General features: G+C 40.3%; 1 protein-coding gene across 4 annotated transcripts in view; it reads right to left on the bottom strand.

Moving 5' to 3' along the window:
* Positions 1–10,244: 10,244 nt before the first annotated feature.
* dhx37 (DEAH (Asp-Glu-Ala-His) box polypeptide 37) overlaps positions 10,245–22,399 on the bottom strand; it is a 63,485-nt gene continuing 51,330 nt past the window's right edge. For all 4 annotated transcript variants that reach the window (XM_069933203.1, XM_069933202.1, XM_069933201.1 and 1 more), the window contains 6 exons: positions 18,911–19,025; positions 17,280–17,417; positions 17,030–17,124; positions 15,149–15,222; positions 14,281–14,378; positions 10,245–10,914 (listed from right to left, as the gene is read on the bottom strand). In XM_069933203.1, coding sequence (XP_069789304.1) covers positions 10,832–10,914; positions 14,281–14,378; positions 15,149–15,222; positions 17,030–17,124; positions 17,280–17,417; positions 18,911–19,025 — 603 coding nt within the window. In that variant the 3' untranslated portion in view covers positions 10,245–10,831. The remainder of the gene's footprint in view (positions 10,915–14,280; positions 14,379–15,148; positions 15,223–17,029; positions 17,125–17,279; positions 17,418–18,910; positions 19,026–22,399) is intronic.

The following is a 22,399-nucleotide window of genomic DNA, read 5'->3' on the forward strand; positions in this document are numbered from 1 at the left end:
GCTACCGCCAGGCATTACCTGGCACATGACTTTCATATTCACTCGCTGACAGATTGGGCACCCCCGAGTACTTTGCTTGGCTATGGTGTATATTCCCGAGCAATTAAAGGACCGTACAAAAGCATCAACAAGTGCCTGTGTTCCCCAATGTGTCTGCTGGTGGAGCTGATCAATAATCTGACGAGCCAAGGCTTTGTTCAGTACTTGGCGTCCCTCTGCCGTCCACCACAACCCATCGGCAGTTTGACGCATTCCCTGGTATTTCATATAAACCTCCTCTTCCCATGAAAAGATGGGAGTCTTTTGAACCTCATGTGGGGTGGGGAGTAACAGCTGCATGTCTATTTTTTCTGTGAGTGCAGCCTGTTTGGCAGCTTCATCTGTTCCCCTGTGCTTCAGGACTGACAATAATTTGATGGCCCCGTACATGAACTACAGCTATCTCCTCAGGTAACATAAGAGCATCCAAGGATTGAACAATTAAGTTTTCATGGATCAACTTTGGTTCCTTTCCAGTTATCATTCCCCGCTCTTTCCAAATCTTTCCAAAGGTGTGCACTACACCAAAAGCATACTTTGAGTCGGTATAGATTGTGCCCACCTTTCCCTCTAATCCCTGGAGAGCTCGACAGAGGGCATATAATTCACAGGATTGTGCTGACCAATGACTGGGAAGATGACCGGTTCAAACACAACTCCTTCATTCACATCCACTACACTATACCCACTATACCGAAAGCCGTCAATGCAGCGGGAAGATCCATCAATAAACCATCTTTCACCCTCCCGTAAAGGTTCATCACTTAAATCATCTCTAATTTTTGTCTGTAAATCTATCACTTCTAAACATACATGCTCTAAATCATTGGGGACAGATTCAGAATCTGGAGAAACCAAGAAGGCGGCTGGATTCTGTTCTTTGTTTATAATCAGTGCTAAATCATTCCTATCCATAAGAATCGCTTCATACTTTAAAATTCTAGAATCAGTAAGCCACCTTCCGGCATGTTGTAAGAGAATGGTGCGGACTGTGTGAGGGGTATGAACTATCATCGGGGCACCAAACGTAATCTTTCGTCCTTCCTCGACTAAAATAGCAGTGGCTGCAATTGCTTGCACACATTCTGGCCAACCACGACAAACAGGATCTAAAATTTTTGACAGAAAGGCAACTGGTTGTCTAAAGCCTGCCCTCTCTTGCGTTAATACTCTCATGGCCACACCGTCTTTCACATTGGTATAGAGGTAGCCCTGCTCCAGCTCCCTCAGCCCCTAAGGCTAGAGTTGGATGAAGTCCTCACCCAGGATGAGACATATAAGGCAATCGAACAACTGAAAAGTGGCAAAGCAGCAGGCATGGATGGAATCCCCCCAGAGGTCTGGAAGGCTGGCGGCAAAACTCTCCATGTCAAACTGCATGAGTTTTTCAAACTTTGTTGGGACCAAGGAAAACTGCCTCAGGACCTTCATGATGCCACCATCATCACCCTGTACAAAAACAAAGGCGAGAAATCAGACTGCTCAAACTACAGGGGAATCACGCTGCTCTCCATTGCAGGCAAAATCTTCGCTAGGATTCTCCTAAATAGAATAATACCTAGTGTCGCCGAGAATATTCTCCCAGAATCACAGTGCGGCTTTCGCGCAAACAGAGGAACTACTGACATGGTCTTTGCCCTCAGACAGCTCCAAGAAAAGTGCAGAGAACAAAACAAAGGACTCTACATCACCTTTGCTGACCTCACCAAAGCCTTCGACACCGTGAGCAGGAAAGGGCTTTGGCAAATACTAGAGCGCATTGGATGCCCCCCAAAGTTCCTCAACATGGTTATCCAACTGCACGAAAACCAACAAGGTCGGGTCAGATACAGCAATGAGCTCTCTGAACCCTTCTCCATTAACAATGGCGTGAAGCAAGGCTGTGTTCTCGCACCAACCCTCTTTTCAATCTTCTTCAGCATGATGCTGAACCAAGCCATGAAAGACCTCAACAATGAAGACGCTGTTTACATCCGGTACCGCACGGATGGCAGTCTCTTCAATCTGAGGCGCCTGCAAGCTCACTCCAAGACACAAGAGAAACTTGTCCGTGAACTACTCTTTGTAGACAATGCCGCTTTAGTTGCCCATTCAGAGCCAGCTCTTCAGCGCTTGACGTCCTGTTTTGCGGAAACTGCCAAAATGTTTGGCCTGGAAGTCAGCCTGAAGAAAACTGAGGTCCTCCATCAGCCAGCTCCCCACCATGACTACCAGCCCCCCAACATCTCCATCGAGCACTCAAAACTCAAAACGGTCAACCAGTTTACCTATCTCGGCTGCACCATTTCATCAGATGCAAGGATCGACAACGAGATAGACAATAGACTTGCCAAGGCAAATAGCGCCTTTGGAAGACTACACAAAAGAGTCTGGAAAAACAACCAACTGAAAAACCTCACAAAGATAAGCGTATACAGAGCCGTTGTCATACCCACACTCCTGTTCGGCTCCGAATCATGGGTCCTCTACCGGCACCACCTACGGCTCCTAGAACGCTTCCACCAGCGTTGTCTCCGCTCCATCCTCAACATTCATTGGAGCACTTTCATCCCTAACGTCGAAGTACTCGAGATGGCAGAGGTCGACAGCATCGAGTCCACGCTGCTAAAGATCCAGCTGCGCTGGGTGGGTCACATCTCCAGAATGGAGGACCATCCCCTTCCCAAGATCGTGTTATATGGCGAGCTCTCCACTGGCCACCGTGACAGAGGTGCACCAAAGAAAAGGTACAAGAACTGCCTAAAGAAATCTCTTGGTGCCTGCCACATTGACCACCGCCAGTGGGCTGATATCGCCTCAAACCGTGCATCTTGGCACCTCACAGTTTGGCGGGCAGCAACCTCCTTTGAAGAAGACCGCAGAGCCCACCTCACTGACAAAAGGTAAAGGAGGAAAAACCCAACACCCAACCCCAACCAACCAATTTTCCCCTGCAACCGTTGCAACCGTGTCTGCCTGTCCCGCATCGGACTTGTCAGCCACAAACGAGCCTGCAGCTGACGTGGACATTTACCCCCTCCATAAATCTTTGTCAGCGAAGCCAAGCCAAAGAAATAGGTCAAATTGCTTATTTAGGTCGGGTAAACCCAAAACTGGGGCACTAATAAGACGCTGTTTCACCAAGGTAAAATCTTTAATCTCCTCCTCCGTCCAGACAACAGTTTCACCCCCTAGAGTCGCAAGTTTATCATAAAGAAATTTGACCAGGCTAGAATAATTCTCAATCTAAATTCTACAGTATCCCACTAAACCAAGGAATTTCCTAAGTTCTTGAGCACTCATTGGAGGCGGGATCTGCAGAATACCGCGTGTTCTCGCTGGACTTATCTTCCTAATTCCTTGACTAACCAGATGACCTAAGTATTTAACTTCAGACTGAACAAATTGTAACTTTGATTCGCTCTCTCTAAAACCCTTATTCCCTCGAAAATTCAAAAATTCAACAGTGTATTGTTTAACCACATCATACATTTTTCCTGTGATTAATAAATCATCAACATATTGTATTAATTGACAATCCTCTCTCCGAGGGGCCTCATCTAGTACCTGTTCTAAAACTTGGCCAAACAAATTTGGTGATTCTGTAAAACTCTGGGGAAGGACCGTCCACCGGTATTGATTTTTCCATCCTGTAAAAGGATTCTCCCACTCAAATGCAAACATGTCCCTACTGTCTATTGCCAATGGACAGGTCCAGAAGGCATCTTTGAGGTCAATTACACTAAACCACTTACTATGGGCATCAATTTTACCCATTAACGTATAGGGGTTAGGTACAACCGGTTAATGGGTGAGAATAATTTTGTTTAACTCCCTCAAATCCTGCACTAATCGATAGGTACCGTCTGGTTTTTGGACAGGTAAAATTGGGGTATTAAAAGGTGACATAGAAGGTTCGAGAAAACCATCTTTCACCAATTGGTCAATTACTGGCTGCAGCCCCTTTTGGCCAGCCATAGGAATTGGATATTGTTTTCGTCTAATTTCTTGGTCAGGGTCTTTTAAAGTAACTTGCAGGGGAGGAACATCTAACCCTCCTCTATTGACTCTTTTTGCCCATACTCTAGGATTTATTAGTTCCCGATCCTCCTCTGTTAATACATACAATTGAACCCCGTTACCCGATTCCTGTGGTCTGGTACCGATAGCCAATTGGTCCTGTAAATTCCGTCCCAACAAGCAAACTCCAGCTTGGGGAACTATTAAAATATCCTCTGTTATTATCTTTTCTCCCATTTGTATCGTTACATTCTTTAGTATTTCTTTTGCTTGGCTTCGCGGACGAAGATTTAAGGAGGGGTAACGTCCACGTCAGCTGCAGTCTCGTTTGTGGCTGAAAACTCCGATGCGGGACAGGCAGACACGGTTGTAGCGGTTGCAAGGGAAAATTGGTTGGTTGGGGTTGGGTGTTGGGTTTTTCCTCCTTTGTCTTTTGTCAGTGATGTGGGCTCTGCGGTCTTCTTCAAAGGAGGTTGCTGCCCGCCGAACTGTGAGGCGCCAAGATGCACGGTTTGAGGCGATATCAGCCCACTGGTGGTGGTCAATGTGGCAGGCACCAAGAGATTTCTTTAGGCAGTCCTTGTACCTCTTCTTTGGTGCACCTCCATCTCCGTGGCCAGTGGAGTGCTCGCCATATAACACAATCTTGGGAAGGCGATGGTCCTCCATTCTGGAGACGTGACGTACCCAGTGCAGTTGGATCTTCAGTAGCGTGGATTCGATGCTGTCGGCCTCTGCCATCTCGAGTACTTCGATGTTGGTGATGAAGTCACTCCAATGAATGTTGAGGATGGAGCGGAGACAACACTGGTGGAAGCGTTCTAGGAGCCGTAGGTGATGCCGGTAGAGGACCCATGATTTGGAGTCGAACAGGAGTGTGGGTATGACAACGGCTCTGTATACGCTAATCTTTGTCAGGTTTTTCAGTTGGTTGTTTTTCCAGACTCTTTTGTGTAGTCTTCCAAAGGCGCTATTTGCCTTGGCGAGTCTGTTGTCTATCTCTTTGTCGATCCTTGCATCAGATGAAATAGTGCAGCTGAGGGATGAAATGGTGCAGCTGAGGTAGGTAAACAGGTTGACCGTTTTGAGTTCTGTGTGCCTGATGGAGATGTGGGTGGGGGGGTGGCTGGTAGTCATGGTGGGGAGCTGGCTGATGGAGGACCTCCGTTTTCTTCAGGCTGACTTCCAGGCCAAACATTTTGGCAGTTTCCGCAAAACAAGACGTCATGCGCTGGAGAGCTGGCTCTGAATGGGCAACTAAAGTGGCATCGTCTGCAAAGAGTCGTTTCACGGACAAGTTGCTCTTGTGTCTTGGTGTGAGCTTGCAAGCGCCTCAGATTGAAGAGACTGCCATCCATGTGGTACTGGATGTAATCATTGTTGAGTTCTTTCATGGCTTGTTTTAGCATCATGCTGAAGAAGAGTGAAAAGAGGGTTGGTGCAAGAACACAGCCTTGCTTCACGCCATTGTTAATGGAGAAGGGATCAGAGAGCTCATTGCTGTATCTGACCCGACCTTGTTGGTTTTCGTGCAGTTGGATAACCATGTTGAGGAACTTTGGGGGGCATCCGATGCGCTCTAGTATTTGCCAAAGCCCTTTCCTGCTCACGTTGTCGAAGGCTTTGGTGAGGTCAACAAAGGTGATGTAGAGTCCTTTAATACAGGGACCGTAAAATCTCTTCCTCCTACTCCCGAAATCATCACTGTCCCTTCTGTTTTAACACCCTCGGGCCATTGTAAAATACTAGACCGGGCTGTCCCAGAATCTACTAGAAAAGTCATCTTGTCACTGTGGGGTCCTATGCTTAAATTTACCAATGGTTCTCGTGACCCCCCTATTCATAATCTGCCTCCATCAATGCGTAAGATCGCGTCTCCCTGGCTCGCATTGGGCATTCCCTCTTAAAGTGTCCCTCCTTTTTACAATAATAGCAAACTAATGCTCATGTTTCCCAATTTCTACCAGGGTCTCCACGGGGTCCCGGGAATGGTCATCGTCCCCAGAATTCTCCTCTACCCCTGCCTCTGCTCTGGTCTCTACTTTCCCACTCCCGGTGCTCCTCCCAACATCCAGGAGCTGGCACACAGCTCCTAACATTTCCCTTCCTTGACTGCCTGCATCAAAATCTTAGCCTTTCCTTTTTGTTTATCTTCAGACCTCTGGACATAGGCACTTTGATCGATCTGTAAAAGCTGTGTTATTTCCTGTTCATGCCAATTCTCTGTCTTTTGTAATTTCTTCCTGATATCTGGGGCTGAATTAGTAACAAAGCCTGTCAATACCAACTGTTCACCTGCTGGGGATTCTATATCCAACCCCCCATATTGCTGTATGGCCGCAAGCAATCTATTCAGAAATGCAGAGGGGGTCTCCTCGGGACCTTGGGGAACCTCAAATGCCTTTTGGAACAGACTCCTTCATTCCTTTTATTAGATTAATCCTATACTCCTCCATTCGTGTGCGACCATCATTAGTATTCTTATCCCAATTCAGGTTTACCAGGGGGAATTTAATTTCCCCAGGTATCGCCTCTGGTCCCCCTTGGTGTTCCCTATCCCAGACTCTAATCCCTACCTGGCAAATCATTCCACGCTCATCCAAAGTGAATAGAACCTTAAAGATTGATATTAATTCATCCCAGATATATATATATCTATATAGATATCTATATATAGATATCGATATCTATATATAGATATCGATATCTATATATAGATATATTCGGTCCCAAAAGTTGATCTAATTGTTCTGCACATCCCTGAGGGTCTTTTATCAGGTAGGTCATTTCCTTCTTAAAATTGCACACCTCCGTACTAGTCAGAGGCACATTTACGAACCCGAGCATTTAGCAAGTTTTTCCCCAGAGGGTGGGATTTTGTCCTTTCCCAGTTATCATTCCCCACATCCCCTCCCAAGGGAATCTCTCGCAAAAGTCTCATCCAGTTAATTTCTGTCTTATCCCCTCCTCTATGATGTTTAGGTTCCTGCCCTCCAGGAGACAAATCAAACGGTTCTGCCCTTCCCTCCCGAAGGGTCTCACACTGTTCTGAATGACCCTCATAATCAAAGTCTCCTCCTTCTCGTGTCAATTGAGGTGGTAATCTTGTACTCTGTGAGCAGGTCATCATATTACCCCTACTTTCTTCTTCTTTCTCTAACTGTGGAGGAGGAGGGGAAGGTAAAGAAGGGTAAAGCGTAGGTGAGAGGGGGGAGATAGGAGCCGGCACATGAGGAACATAAGGTGGAGGAAGGGAATGTAACACATCCCATCCTTGTATTTCAGGGGAAGAAGGTTCCTCATCCTTCTTGTTCTTACATTCCTTTTCGCTCAAAATAATTTGATCATAACTGAGCCAACACGATGCATATTCTCTGCTCTTGGTATTACCTCCTTCATTTTGGTAGAGCCAGATGTTCAATGCCTGACACATTCAGTCCTCATCGGATCCGAACTTTGGCCAATTTACCTGTGAGAAATGAGTAAAACTAATATGAAAATATGAGAGATGAAGAAAGCTAGTATGGATATATGTGTAATGAATAAAGCCAGTATGAATAGGATAAGGTAGATAATAGAATGTAGGAAGTAAAGTTAGTCTGAATAAGATAAGGGTCTTCTAGCCTTAAACAGAGTCAGCAAGTTCTGCATATAAGAGTTAGTAAGCCCTGAGGGTTGGGAAGGTGTGAATAAGGACAAAGGCAGATTTGTCAATAAGGACAATGACATGATGGGACACAGACAGGATACCCCCTGGTACAGCAAGTAGGCAGACAGGATTGCCTAATGCCAAACTCATCTAGGAGGCAGAAGAATGTAAGGGGGAGGATACTTCTATACTGAAATAAAGTGTATAAAAATTGGGTGAGCTCTAGTGTGTGTGTGTGTGTGTGTGTATTCCCAGGGTAAGGGGAAGCACCCAACTTTGCATTGTTGTATAATAAATGTTCTTTGTTCTCAATTTTTGTCTTGAGTAAATTCTGTGAAGTTGCTTGTGTTTCTCACAGTACCGAACTCCCTTTTATCAGATTCTTAACCCATTCCTGACAGCAATACCTGATCATGGTCTGCTTATCTTTCCCGCGGGTTTCCCCCGTACCCCAATCAGATAACATTAATCCTAATGGACTATGTTTAGGTATCTGATCTTCCCATCCTTCTTTAGGACTGTTTCCCTTGCTACTTACTCCTCCCATACTAGTAGGTAAATAAAATTCCTCTTACCGGGATCCAGTAGCCATTTCTAGTGCGCTTCCTTAACGTTCTCCTGTCGTTTGTTCTCAATGCCTCTTCTCTGATATCACTCGCTTCGTCCACTGACCAGTCACTCGTCGTCCGGGAATCCAGCTGAATCAGCTGGGGTGCACCTTCCCCCATCGTCGGGCACTCTGTCAGTGGAGGGAGTGGGATCCCAGACGAGACCCCAATTGTGAGAAACAGAAGAACCTTCACAGATTTCACTCGAGACAAAAATTGAGATCAAAGAACATTTATTGTACAACAGTGCAAAGTTGGGTGCTTCCCCTTACCCTGGGAATACACACACATACTGGGGCTCACCCAACTTTTATATAGTTCATTTCAGTGTAGAGGTACCCTCCCCCCCTAACATTCTTCTGCCTCCTGGATTGGTTTGGCATTTGGTAATTCCGTCTGCCTACGTGCAATTTCTGTAAACTTTAAAGACCATGGGTATCCTGTCTGGGTCCCATCATGTCATTGTCCTTATTCATGAATCTGCCTTCTGTCTATCACTATAAGACCCTTATTCTATTATACTTGCATAACCCTTCCTCATACTCTTATCGGAATTCATCCCTACTCAGCACTTACTTAACTTCCTCTAGTCTAGTCTTCCTTATTTCATTCATACTAGCTTTACTTCCTATATTCTATTATCTCTCACAAGGTCTTTGCTTCAATGGGCAGCAAATCCCACCCTCTGGGGAAAAACTTGCTAAATGCTCAGTTATGAAACATTATTCATGAAAAAGGCTGAACAATATGAGCAGGAAACTAAATCTAATCCCATTTAACAGTGGGAAATGGAACTTATTGGATCATATTTGTTCTTCCATTGTCTAAAGTCATGTTTGATCAGTGAGTCATTTCCACACATTTAATCTTTCAGTTAACAGAATTTTATCAATGTCAATTTTAAAATTGACAATTCAACCGGCATCTGCTAAACCAAACAAGCAACCTTTGGTTATATAAAACTATTTCTGCTGATAGTTGAAGGTACTACTCATGTAGATTGGACGAGCATTTGTTTTGTACTTTTCAAGAGAAGGTGCAGTTGAAAAAAACTTGGCACCCATTAAATGCCTGCTGAAGAAACCAAATGCTTTTGAGTTGAATGTTAAACTTTAGTCTATGCTCAAAATCTTTGGAAAGGAGGCTCAAAAACTTGCTAAACGCCAGCGAAAAATTACTGAATTTATTTGCCCGACAGTTAAAATTTCTACAAGCTAAAACAAATTTTAGGAGAAAACTTGCTTCATAATGGTGATTTCACAACTCAACATGCAAAGAAGTTCACAGTAACTTCTTTTGGGTAGTCACCTTCATTTGAGAGGTTTTAACTTCTTCCCTCAGGCAGGTTGAACGACCAAAGGCACTGCCCCTACTAAGCATCCAAGACGCTCATATTTACGAAACAATATTTATTTACTTGTATAGATGAATACTTGTCCTGCCTCTGCATTGTTTTGTTCTGCACTTGTGTTATGTCTGGCGATATTCCTGGGCGTTTTGCACTGAGGACCAGAGAACTCTGTTTTGTCAGGTTGTACTTGTGCAATAAAGTTGACTTGACTTAACCCTTTGGATTCTGTGTCCCCGTTTTCAGGGACAACCACCAAGTGCATATATTCCATGCCCCGGTTCCCAGGGACTATCAACAAACATAAATACTCCGTGTTCCCGCTTTCAGGGACTGGTTTTATATGCAACCACCTGCTGGTTTATACTGGTGTTCGTACTGTAGTTTACCCATGGACCCAGTCTTGAGTATATATTATGAAAGATTAAAAATGGCCAGAGTCCAAAGAGTTAAACCGCAGGCAGGGCAATTTCTATACTCAAGAACTGACAAAACTTCCAACAAGTCCATAAGTATGATTCTATCATATGAAAACAAAACTAATTAAGATCAGACTCCTTGCAATGTTGAAGTTTGTGGTGAAATATAATACTCAAAATAGTTTGGTGTCATATAATTTTTATTAAAAACAATTTCAATGACCTAACAAGAAAGAATTGGTCTGTTTAAACATAATTATATATATTTTTAATAGTGCATTGGCGACATCATTGATACCTGATCATTTCTTCCCCCATCCTGATCTTATAAAGACCAAAATCTTAGTTTACAAGGCAAATGCACAGAAAAGTACCGAGACTGCTTCAGTAAAATCACAGGTTCAAAAAAAATGCTTCAAATAGCATTTATTTGTCATGTTGCAATCGTTAGAGTGTAGCAAAATAGAGAAGATGAGGAATTCATCAAAGCTCCTCTTTAATAGGTATTACAATCTGCTTAACAATGATCCTGATGCAATATAAATCACTCCAATTATAAAGAGCCACAACATTTAAATTAATTTTCATCACAGGTAAATGAATCAAACAACACTTTTCCAGGCTTTTGACTTGTGGAAAATATCTCATATTTACACTTTATTCTTTCTTTTAACATTATTAAATCAGTTCTTGGCCAGAAAGACATCCCTCTTCTACCAAAGAGGGACATTTCTGGATGAAAACAATTCCATCGCTTGGAAACTGCATTTTATTCTTTTGTTGGAGGCCAGTGAAGAGAAACATCTGTGTGCATGGCTTCAGGAAGCCATTGACAATAAGCTGATAACAGATCTGTTTAAATGTTAAGAAAAAAAAAATGCAAGATTAGTTATCACAGAACATTGATAAGAAAATGTAAACATTTACAAAATACATTGGATGCATTGCAAAACTAATTTAATGTGCCTCCACTCAAAATATTGTCCCTTAATCCCAAATAGAGAACCGTACGAGAATTGATTTTCCACAATAATCTTGTAATTCCCAGAGGAGACAGAGCAGAAGGATCAAATAGTTCACATGCTGGGGAGAACATTTTCAGAATGACTTAAGACTGCCAGTCTCATGTTCCACTTCCTTTGATTGGTGGCAAGGTGGAGGTTATCTTGCCAACCCTCAAATTGCAGTCTTAATTCAATTTCCTATAATGCAATAATGCCACTTTATTATGAATGGGTACTTGATAGTCAGTATGGACATAATGGGTTGTAGGCCTGCTTCTGTATTGATGACTATGACCAAAAAATCAGTCTGAACTATGTTGAATCCAGATGGCAGACAATGAGAGAACTTCATTCCTTTTTACACAGAGCAAGTGAAATCAAGTAAAAGATCCCACCTTACATGCTTAACTCCAATATTTCATTGTCATGCACCATTCCTTCCTTTTGGATAAATCCAGTAATTCAAACATTGTGGGCTATTGCCAAAATTAACAGAGTCACTACATTACTTAAACAAAAACAGAAAATGCCATCAACTAAAGCAAAGCCTGCTTTTAATGCATAGGGCTTTCGCGCGTCCTCATTTTGCGTACACCACGCAGTTGCAAACTCTATGCCAAAATGAAGATGCGCTTGCCTCACAGTCATTGAAATAGATTGCTGCGTGCATGATGTGGAAGATGATTCTCAAGCTATCACTGAAGTTTAGTCGAAAGAGGATCTCAGAGACAAACAAGATAATGTCAGGACTCAATGGTGGACATGACAAAAAAAGTTTCCTCCAGTTGAAGGGTCTAGAACTAAGGGAATACTCCCAAGATTTGAGGGTTGCCAGTTAGGACAAAGGTGAGAAGTGTCTTTATGGAGGCTCTTCAACTTTCTTAGAAGCTGTGAAGTTTTTCTTTTTTTATAAAAAAGGGGTGGTGGTGGAGACATTTAAAAGACTCTGAGATAGACAGACCTAATCAGAAAGGTCTGCTATTAAGATCTAGCGATAGTTCCTTATCTAACATTAAGAAAGTTTGGGAACATGACTTTCAACAAATGTTTGCTGAATATACATGGGTGTCGATTTTGAAACATGTACATTCATCCTCTCTCTGTGCCAGACATTCCTTATTACAATTTAAAGTTCCAATTAGCTAAATTTTAACCCAATATATGATAAGTCTACAACTCAGGAAGGTACTTTATATCACATGTTCTGGAAGTGTCCCTCCCTTTGTAATTATTGGAAAGAGTTATTTAGTGCACTATCTTTAATTCTTGATATAAATCTCTCTCTGAGGCCTTTTATTGGTATTTTTGGAATGAGTGGACCAATGGACCATGTAGTCACTTTTGCTTCCCTGATTGCTAGACGGATCATTCTGCTGTGGTGGAAAGATGTTGTCCCTCCCACACATACACAATGGTTATTGGATTTGATGGCATAGGATTTGATGGCATACCACTCTCTCTCTCTCTCAAAAATTAGGAGCTCAACTACTTAAATGAGAAAAAAAATCTTTTTCCCATTATTTTCAAAGTTTATAGATCAATTATTTTTGGTCCTTATTTTTTTCCCTTTCCCTATTAGTATTGAAATTAGTAGTTGACACCTGACCTTGCCAGCAATCGCTCAGGTTGAGGTTAGAAATTAGATTAGCAATAGATGTTTGTCTTTCTTTTTTTTCATCCGTAACATGGATCATACGTATCTTGTTTGGCATTGTTTATCATCTATAATTCTATTTTACCTTTACCTGAAAATTATGTATCTATGCAGCCTGTTTTCAAAAAAACCAATAAAAAGATTGAAAAAGAAAGATAGATAGGCACATGGATTTAAGAGGGTGAAGTTGGGAAGGGTTGGATTGATGCTGGAATAGGTTTATTACGATTGTGGACAGAATGGTCTGTACTGTTCTATGTTTAAGGTTAGGACTGACAGATCTTAGGACACTAAATGAATCAGAGAACATAGGGATCAGGCAAAATTGACCAGTGCTGATATTTTATCAATAATATCAGGCTCAAAAGACCATTAACCTTTCCCTATTTCTATTTATTGTTGGTTTTCTTACAACAAAGTATAAACCCAGTACAATAGACAATTTTTCCACCTTCAAGCACATTGCCAAAAATGATTAAAATCTTTAATTTCCAGAAAATAATTTAATGCCATTTTACCCAGAATAGATTATTCTAAAAGAGGATTTTTAAAGGGAACAAACTTTTTGGACTTTTAGCCCCCTGAAAAATCTACCACATTTTATGAGAGTACAGACCACACTGTAAAGGGGAAAGGTAGGCACGACGAGTATGCCAGAAGTTTAAAGGAGATGTGGACAAGCTGAGTGAGTGGGTGAGGACATGGCTGATGGAATATAATATGAAAAGAAAATGAAAGGTCATCCAATTTGATGCACATAATAGAAAAGCAGTGTTCATTAGATTGAGAGAGTTTAGGCGGAGATGATGTTCAGAGACCAAGGCATGTTTATTCACAAGTTATGAGAGACCAACATGTAGGCTCTGCAAGTGATCAACACAATTAGTATGTCAGTCTTTAGTACGAGAGGTTTGATTCAAAAAATAATTGGATATGGGTCTTGAAGAGACCATAGCTGGATGCACTTTAATCCTATTAAGATTTGCTACACTCCCTTACATCATCAGACTGGTTCCAAAAATGGGAAAGATTGAGTGGAAAGGGACCGCATTATTTATTTAGTTATTTATTGAAAAAAAAGAGAGTTTATAAGGTTAGGAGCTCTCATTAACAGCTGCAAAATTCTGCAAGATGCAGAAAGGACTTTTGCTTCGACAACGGAGTCCAGTTTGAGAATTAAGAAGAAGCCACGTGAGCCTGATATAAGGAGACACAGAGAACTTTTGGGATTCTCTGCACTGGATGGCTATGGAAGATTAGTTGTGTGTCAATCAAAGCATAGATAGATTGATTACTGGGCAATATAGAATCAAAGTAGATGGAAAACAGCAGTGCTGGAAGATCTTGATGAATTGTGGAGCAGGCTTGAAGGACCAGGTGGCCTGGAATCAGACAGCCCAAGCTGTCCAAGACAACCAAGTTGTCTTGCACCATTTGCCTATTTGTTAGTCTTAGAATTTTAGTAGAGGACTACAATATTCAACAAAAGAATTTTTTGAGTGGTGGCACAGTTACTTTGACACGAGGCAATATCAGATAAAAACACAATAGCCTTCTCACATTTGCTATTTTTCTTCCAGGCAGCATCTAACGCATCACAGCAGTCCACCTTTTCAGAAATCAGAGCTCTCAGTAGTGCATCTGTCCTTGGTTGAAGCCTTTTGAAACAGCAGGACCTTAGTCATGGGTGTTGCATGCAACTTAAAAAGTAACAGCAAATAATCAACTCTATTTAATTTCCCTGCTCTACCCAAGACAACCCTCCAAATAATCATCTAAATCCTATTGCTTTTAATTGTATCATTCAGCTTTGGTTATGGTTTAAACTCTGGCAATACTTCCAAAAATAGGAGTAGAATGCATCAGCGCACCACTGCCACCACACATCATTGTTGCCTGGTTTTAGAATGATTTATGTGTCCGACACCAGAATGTGGAAATGGTGGGGGGGTTGGAGAAATTGCCTGAAAAAGAGACAAAAAGACTCAAGGATGACTCCTGGTGGAGGAGGAGCATTTATGATGGTAAAGAACCTTGAACCCAGGCATCAGGAGCATGAAAGCCCGGTAAACACGGTGGATCATCTTGCAAACTATCCACTCATCCTATCAATCACCTTTTGTCTCATCATTTTGGGGGGGGGGGGGGGGGGGGGGCGGGGGGTGGTGGGTGGGATCTGCAGCTTCCACATGAGCCTCATTATCCACCATGGATCCCAGAAAAACCAGAGTGGAAATTATCTTCGATCCCAAGGGCCTTCCCAAAACAGTAACTGGTACACAGATGTATGACCCATTTCCAAATTTGACCATGTGCATTTTAATCACAGTTATTAAAATTCACTAAGTTGGGATGGTATGAGGTTATCAAATACTATTCTAGCATTGCCATGTCATGCTTCATTGTTGATGAAAATGCACAAACTTACTTGGCCCAGGACTTCAACATAATTGATGGACTGGAAAGCAGACACTTTGTGTACAAGGCCAATTTTTTAATTACCTTCAGCATAGGGAGGAAAAGGAATGAGCAATTATTTCCAAAACAGACAATACATAATAAGTAATTTATCTTGCATAAACAAGTCAAGAGATTAGCAGGTTTCTATCTTCCTAACCAAGTGGATCTTAACTTATTCACCCTGTGTTTTTAAAAAATATTTTAATTAATTTTAATAAAGAACATTTACAAACAAGGGTGCAATTCAATAAGAATATACAGACAGTTACACAACCTTCAAAAACATTCAATATAGCAAAAACATGCACGAATTGTAAATCACGACCATAATTCAACATTCTGAATGAAACCTTTTTAGAAAAAAACCTCTAACAATACAAAAAAGAGAAGAAAATAGTAAAGAATAAAAGCTTAAGACCCATTAATAACCACGTTGCCAGATGCTATATATGACTGGTATTAAAAGAAATAACAAAGGCAAAAGAAAATTAATATAGAGAACGTGGAAAAGATGCAAGTCAGACAATTTAATTACATTGGAGTATAATTATAAAGTAAGATAGTGAGTCATAAATGACCCCCATAACTTCTGGAATCTCATATCTGAATTAATAACTGAATAACAAATCTTTTCCATATTCAAACAGGACCTGGTGTCACGCAACCACTGATCATGAGTAGGTGGGGCAACATCCTTCCATTTAAGTAAAATCACAGCCTCGCTAAAAAGAGAGGCAAAGAGATAGCGCAACTCTGAACCAGAGACAAAGAAGAATCATTCCCTCCCATTGTGCCGAAGAGGGCCTCCAAAGGATTCAGAGTTAAATCTATATTAAAATTTTTTGATAAAGTATGGAAAACCGCTCTCCAGTATTTTTCTAGACTAGGACCAGCCCAGAACATATGAATTAATGACGCTTCTCCGCTCTTACACCTGTCACACTAGAGACTCAGATCGGTATAGAGGGGAGACAGTTTAGCCATGCTTAGACAAATGTGCTCCATGAACTACTTTGTATTGTAATAGACAAAGGTGAGTACATAATGAAGAGCTATTAATCAAGTTAAGAATTATGTCTCAGTCCACATCCAATATAGTCAAAATTTGGGTCCTGTTCCCAGGAACTTTTGATTTTGACCAACTTCACCCTGTCAATTAAATCTTTCAGGTCACAGGTATTCTAGGTACACATTCAGATTTACAAGATGGTAACTTGAATTTACAAATTAGCCAATGGGAGCAAGTTCAGCCATAAGGGGAGGTTCAAATAATTGATGGTTATGAGATAATTCTGTAGGAGATCCACCTTTATGCTTACCTTTACATAGTGAATGGTTTTTAAAAAGGCTACAACCAACAATAGTCAATGCTTAGAGTCTCTTTCGAATCAATTGGTTTAAAATATTACTACATTTCAGTTATATTGTACTCACTACTTTAAGTACTTCATGATGCATACAGCCCATTAAAATCAGTCGATTTCTGTGAGTCAGTAAAAGGGAAAAGTGTAGAAAATACAGATGAGTGCAATGATGCTCTTTGCAAGTGTGCTCCAAATTGCATTCATTACCTATGAATGGCGACTCGGACTCAGGAAACCATTAAAATGCCATTTAAATGGATAATCAACATCAGTGAGGAACAACACTGGGGAAACCATCAGAGAAGGGAAGAACTGAAATCAACTTTGTTGGGAGCTTTTGGCAAGAAGCTTTACAGATTTTGGCTGCAGCATTCATCCCATCAATAATTTGACTATAAAGAATGCATTTAGTGAACTCATTAGATATAAAAGTGACAGGAAAAACAAAACTCCCTTAGTGGATCATTGCTGAAGGAAGTACTCACTGTTCCTTCCAACAAAAACTTGGCAAAATACTTGTATCGGTCCAGTCCCTCAGGGTAGTCGACTTCAACAGCAGGAAGTTGCCAGCCAATTCTGACTATAAGTAAAAATACAGCCATTGAAGAATATAGAACACCTAGTTATGTTCGATATAGAAAGACAAGGACATTTTTTTTTAACTGAAAAATTCAGTTTAAAATATAGTCCCAAAAACAGAATTAATTAACAGTAATAATTAACCCATCAACTTACAAAAGGTACTTTCTCTGTGGCATTTCACCCGACCAGTCTTGGGGCAGTAACGTGGAGGGGGTGTATCCAGAGGTTTTCCAAAGTGACTGTATTGGGGGAGGAGGAGAGGGATCCACTCAGGTTCAATTGCAGTCAGCCCTGGTAAGAAGATTTGATTTCACAATTGTTAATTTGAAATGAGCATTAAAATGAAATACCTTTCTAAAATTTATAAAAGAGTTCTTTCAACAAAATAGTGATACATTTGATTTCCTGCAGATTGCCCAAAAACGCTCCAAATGAAACACTGCTCAAGCCTAATTTGCTCTCAGCAACATCGATGGTTCAATGAATAATATTAAAATGAAAAGCATTCATCCTTAAATTTGATCGACAGATAGAAAAGTTTGAAATGTCAATATATTTCTAATGTAAAGATAATTTCATTCTATGGCACCTATTAGTAATTAGTGATGAATAAGGGATTGCTTTAGGTGATATGTGAGTAGGAAAGGTTGAGAATCACTGGTCTTATGAAACCATGCACGTAACGAGTCAATGAGGTACGATTAAAACAGTGGTTTTCAAACTTTTTCTTTCCACCCACACCCCACCTTAAGAAACCTTATTCATCACAGAGCCCTGATGGCCTAGGCAATACTTAAAGTGGTATGTGAGTGGAAAGAAAAAGGTTGAGAACCACTGCTCTACAACAAATGAACAAAAAGCCAGAACCACTAGACAAAATCTTTATTAGTACATGGAAATATGATATTAAATTGCCACAATTTAGATTATACCTAGAAACGTACTGAAACTAAACTACACTAAAACCACAAGGAGTCTGCCAACGTCGACAAAAGTAAAAACTATTAACTAATGGAGTTTTAGGTGTACTGGATACTGAGCCAAAGTAATAAATGTGCAGGTCATGCTCAAATGTACTTTCTGTATCAACACATTTCTGATATAAATGAATGAAAAAAGTTTGTTGGACTGAATCAGTTTTATTCTTTAGGTAACATTCCAAGTACATGGAACATTTCCTCCTTAGATTAATAGTTCTACAGCAGAAAAACAGGCTGACCTTTTTGCCCATCTACACGAATCCTGCAGTATCTGCTCCCAATCAACTTTTACCAAGAGCTCTCTTATGCCATTAAAGTCTTCCTTCCCCCAATTCAAGCATACAGAAATAGGAATTGAAATAGCATTTGCATTTAAATGCATTTAAAAAAAGTTTGCTTCTGGCCTTAGCCAAGTTAACAGACCTATAAACATTTAAAAATGTACTGCTAGGCTAAACATTGATGTGAAATATAATGGATTAAATCTATTTATGAAAATCATATTGCAGTTATAGGTTGTTCTTGAAGATTCAGAATCAACTTTTGGAAATCAGTGCATCCTTTCTTAATTTTACAAAGATAAAATCCGCAGCAGTTTTGTCAAAATACAGCTGCTTCAAATTCAATTTTTTGGTCCACAAATTGAGCCTCTGCAGGTGGAGGATCATACAGCTACAATCTGCAACATGCTTTAATACCTCATCTTCAAAGGCCCTGTCTTCTATTAGTCAGCAAGATCATTAGTTCATTGTTGAGAGCATTGCAAAGTTTGTAAATTATTTTGGAGAGGTGCATCCTTCCTACCTTGCATGTACATCTTGGAAGTCTCCACTATTTCTTGATAAATCACAAACTCAGGAAGATGTCTGAACAGCACTGAATTTGGATGGATAAACACTGGTTCATCAAGGAGAGGGGTCTTTAGAGCATAATAGACAAAAGTTAGATCAGTTCTTAACATTAATTTAAAGACTAAAACATTGTTTCAGAATTAGTGGGTTCAGTGTAAATGGTCTTTAAACAATTAATATTCACAATGATATACTGCAGAAAAAAAAAGGCCCCAAAGACCACCAAATCCCCTGGATCCAGAGATGTCTACATACTGCATATGTTTTCAGAGTTGAGATAGGGGTTTTGATCCTGCAGTTTTGATCCCTGGATGGCTCAGATAAAACTGAAAAGATTAATATAAACTTGCAGATTGAGCAAGAGGTTAGCCTGACTTCTGTTGCCTGGAAAATGATGGGAAAGGGGATATTTAGACGGACCATTATTTACAAATTCATAGATTTTAAGAAACAAAAATTGTTACCAAAGATTTTAGAACTTGTAAATAGCAAAGTAGTAATGAGGAATTACTTAATGCAATATATCAAGTATCACAAAAAGTGTTTGCTCAGGTGTCACCCAATTAAGACTCAAGAAAGAGAAAAAAAATTGAAATTTAATAACAAGCAAAATAGGAAACACGCAGCTCCTTTTGTAGTTGAAGGTTACAAGAAACAGTCATATATCCATTTACGGAAGGCAATATAACATGTGCAAGATGCTAAATGCCATAAAACAAGATGGGAAAGTGGAACACAAAGAGGAGGCAAAGGGAAATAGTCATGTTATGCGAGTTGATAAGCATGGTGACGACGTCAAGTTTTCTACTTTGGGGGGGGAGTCACGTGATGGAGTAGTGGCCGGACGGTGAACTCCAGCCCTCTCCAGAAAAGTCGGGAAAAACAAAGGAAAACACAAAGGCACAGAAATAAAAGTTAAAGAAAAGTGAGTATAAAGGTGCAAAGAAGATGGCGACGAAAAAAGAAAAGTCGAAACCAATGGTAAGAAGAGAGGAAGAGAAGACAACGGAAGATGAAGGAAAAGGCCTTACCTGCTCGAAGAGGCCCGCGGTGGAGAGAGAAACCCACTCCCTCAGGTCGGTAGAAACCGGACTACAAAAATGGCTCGCAGAGCCGAGTAAAAGTGCGCAACAGCGCATGAAAAAAAAACACACCGACGGGAGGGGGGACCAGCTGGGGAGTCGATCTCCACAGCCGGCAACGACAGCTGCAGAACACCTGCAGCAAGAGGAGAACACAGAAGACAATGGAAACAAGAAAGAAGAGAAGGGCAACAAAGAAACAACAGATGGCCAACCCAGAGGAAGAAGAAGAGGAAGAGTACAGTGAAATAGAAGAAGAAGAGAAAGGCAAGATAAAGGTTGTACTTTCTCTTATTAAGGGATACATGGAGTCATTTAAAGAATGGCAAGCGCAAGAATTTAATGATTTAAGAAGAAGAATAAACAATACAGAAGAGAAAATGAATAAAATAGATATGTCCTTATCAGAAATGGGAAAAAGAATGGACAAGGTGCAGGAATGAGAAGCAGCAGTAGAAATGGAGGTAGAGGACTTAAAAAAGAAATTAGAGGAATCTAATAAAAAAGTTAAAGAGACACAAGAACTGTTAGCTCAGAAAATAGATATAATGGAAAATTATAACAGAAGAAATAACATAAAGATAGTGGGCCTTAAGGAAGATGAAGAAGGCAAGAATATGAGAGTTTATAAAAGACTGGATCCCTAGGATCCTAGGATGTCCAGAACTACAGCAAGAAATGGAAATAGAAAGGGCACATAGAGCATTGGCCTTTAAACCACAACCACAACAAAAACCAAGATCTATTTTAGTAAAATTCCTAAGATATACTACAAGAGAAAAGGTACTGGAGAAAACAATGGAGAAAGTAAGAGAGGACAACAAGCCACTGGAGTACAAAGGACAAAAAATCTTCATTTATCCAGATATAAGTTTTGAACTCCTAAAGAAGAGAAAGGAGTTCAATACAGCAAAGGCGATTTTATGGAAGAAAGGGTATAAATTTATACTAAAGCATCCAGCTGTATTGAAAATATTTATTCCAGGACAACAAAACAGACTATTCTCGGATCCAGAAGAAGCACGAAAATTTGCAGAACAATTACAAAATAGACTGAGGGATGAAGACGTGTAATAAGAGTAAAAATGACCACAATTTATATGTATGTGGGTAAAGAAGTATAAGTGTGTATATGTATAATGTGCATACGTGAATGTATCCGTATTTAGAGGAAAATATAGATAGTATAGACAAGAATTAATAAGGGAAGGAAATGGAATAGAGGGAATAAGGAGGGAACTAAAAGAGTGACCTTTGTTACATATGAAAAGTGAAATCTTTTCTGGGGGGGGCTGGGTGGGGAGGAGTTGCGGTCACTGCAAAATCAGCTGACGCTTGCGAGTGAATTCGCAAACCCAAATGGAGAGGGGAGATGTTGTTGTCCGACAAGGGATAAAGGACAACACAGGAGGGGAAGGGGAGATTGGGGATAAAGAAGTTTTAAATAGGAGAATAAGGAAAATGTTTGATGTTTTAGGAATGTTGTCTTATAAAGGGTTTAAAATAAGAAAACAGAAATGGAAAAGGAGGAAAGGTAATGATGGAAAAACGGAAAGGGAAGATAAACAAAGTATAAAATGGCTACGTTGAAATATATGACTTTAAATATTAATGGAATACATAACCAAATTAAAAGGAAGAAACTGCTAAATTTTCTGAAAAAAGAAAAAATTGATATAGCATTTGTGCAAGAAACACACTTAACTGAATTAGAGCTCAAGAAATTAAAGAGAGATTGGGTAGGACATGTAACAGCAGCATCGTATAATTCAAAAGCAAGAGCAGTGGCTATATTAATTAGTAAAAATGTGCCATTTAAAATAGAAGAGGAAATAATAGATCCAGCAGGGAGATATGTAATGATAAAATGTCAGATATATTCGGAGTTTTGGAATCTACTCAATGTATATTCACCTAACGAAGAAGATCAAAAGTTTATGCAAGATATCTTTTTGAAGGTAGCAAATATGCAAGGGAACATATTAATAGGAGGGGATTTCAACCTGAATTTGGATTTAAATATGGATAAAACAGGGAAAAAAAATTAACAGAAAGAACAAAGTAACCAAATTTATAATTAAATCGATGGAAGAAATGCAACTTTTGGATATATGGAGGAAACAACACCCAAAAGAAAAGGAATATTCATATTACTCGGCTAGACATAAAACATACTCAAGAATAGACCTATTTTTGTTATCAGCTAGTATGCAAGATAGAGTAAGAAAAACAGAATATAAAGCTAGAATACTATCGGACCATTCACCCTTAATATTGACAGTAAAGCTAGAGGACATCCCTCCAAGAATGTATAGATGGAGATTAAACCCCATGTTACTTAAAAGGCAGGATTTTAGAGA

Source organism: Narcine bancroftii, chromosome 4 (assembly GCF_036971445.1).
Source record: "Narcine bancroftii isolate sNarBan1 chromosome 4, sNarBan1.hap1, whole genome shotgun sequence".
Classification (NCBI taxonomy): domain Eukaryota; kingdom Metazoa; phylum Chordata; class Chondrichthyes; order Torpediniformes; family Narcinidae; genus Narcine; species Narcine bancroftii.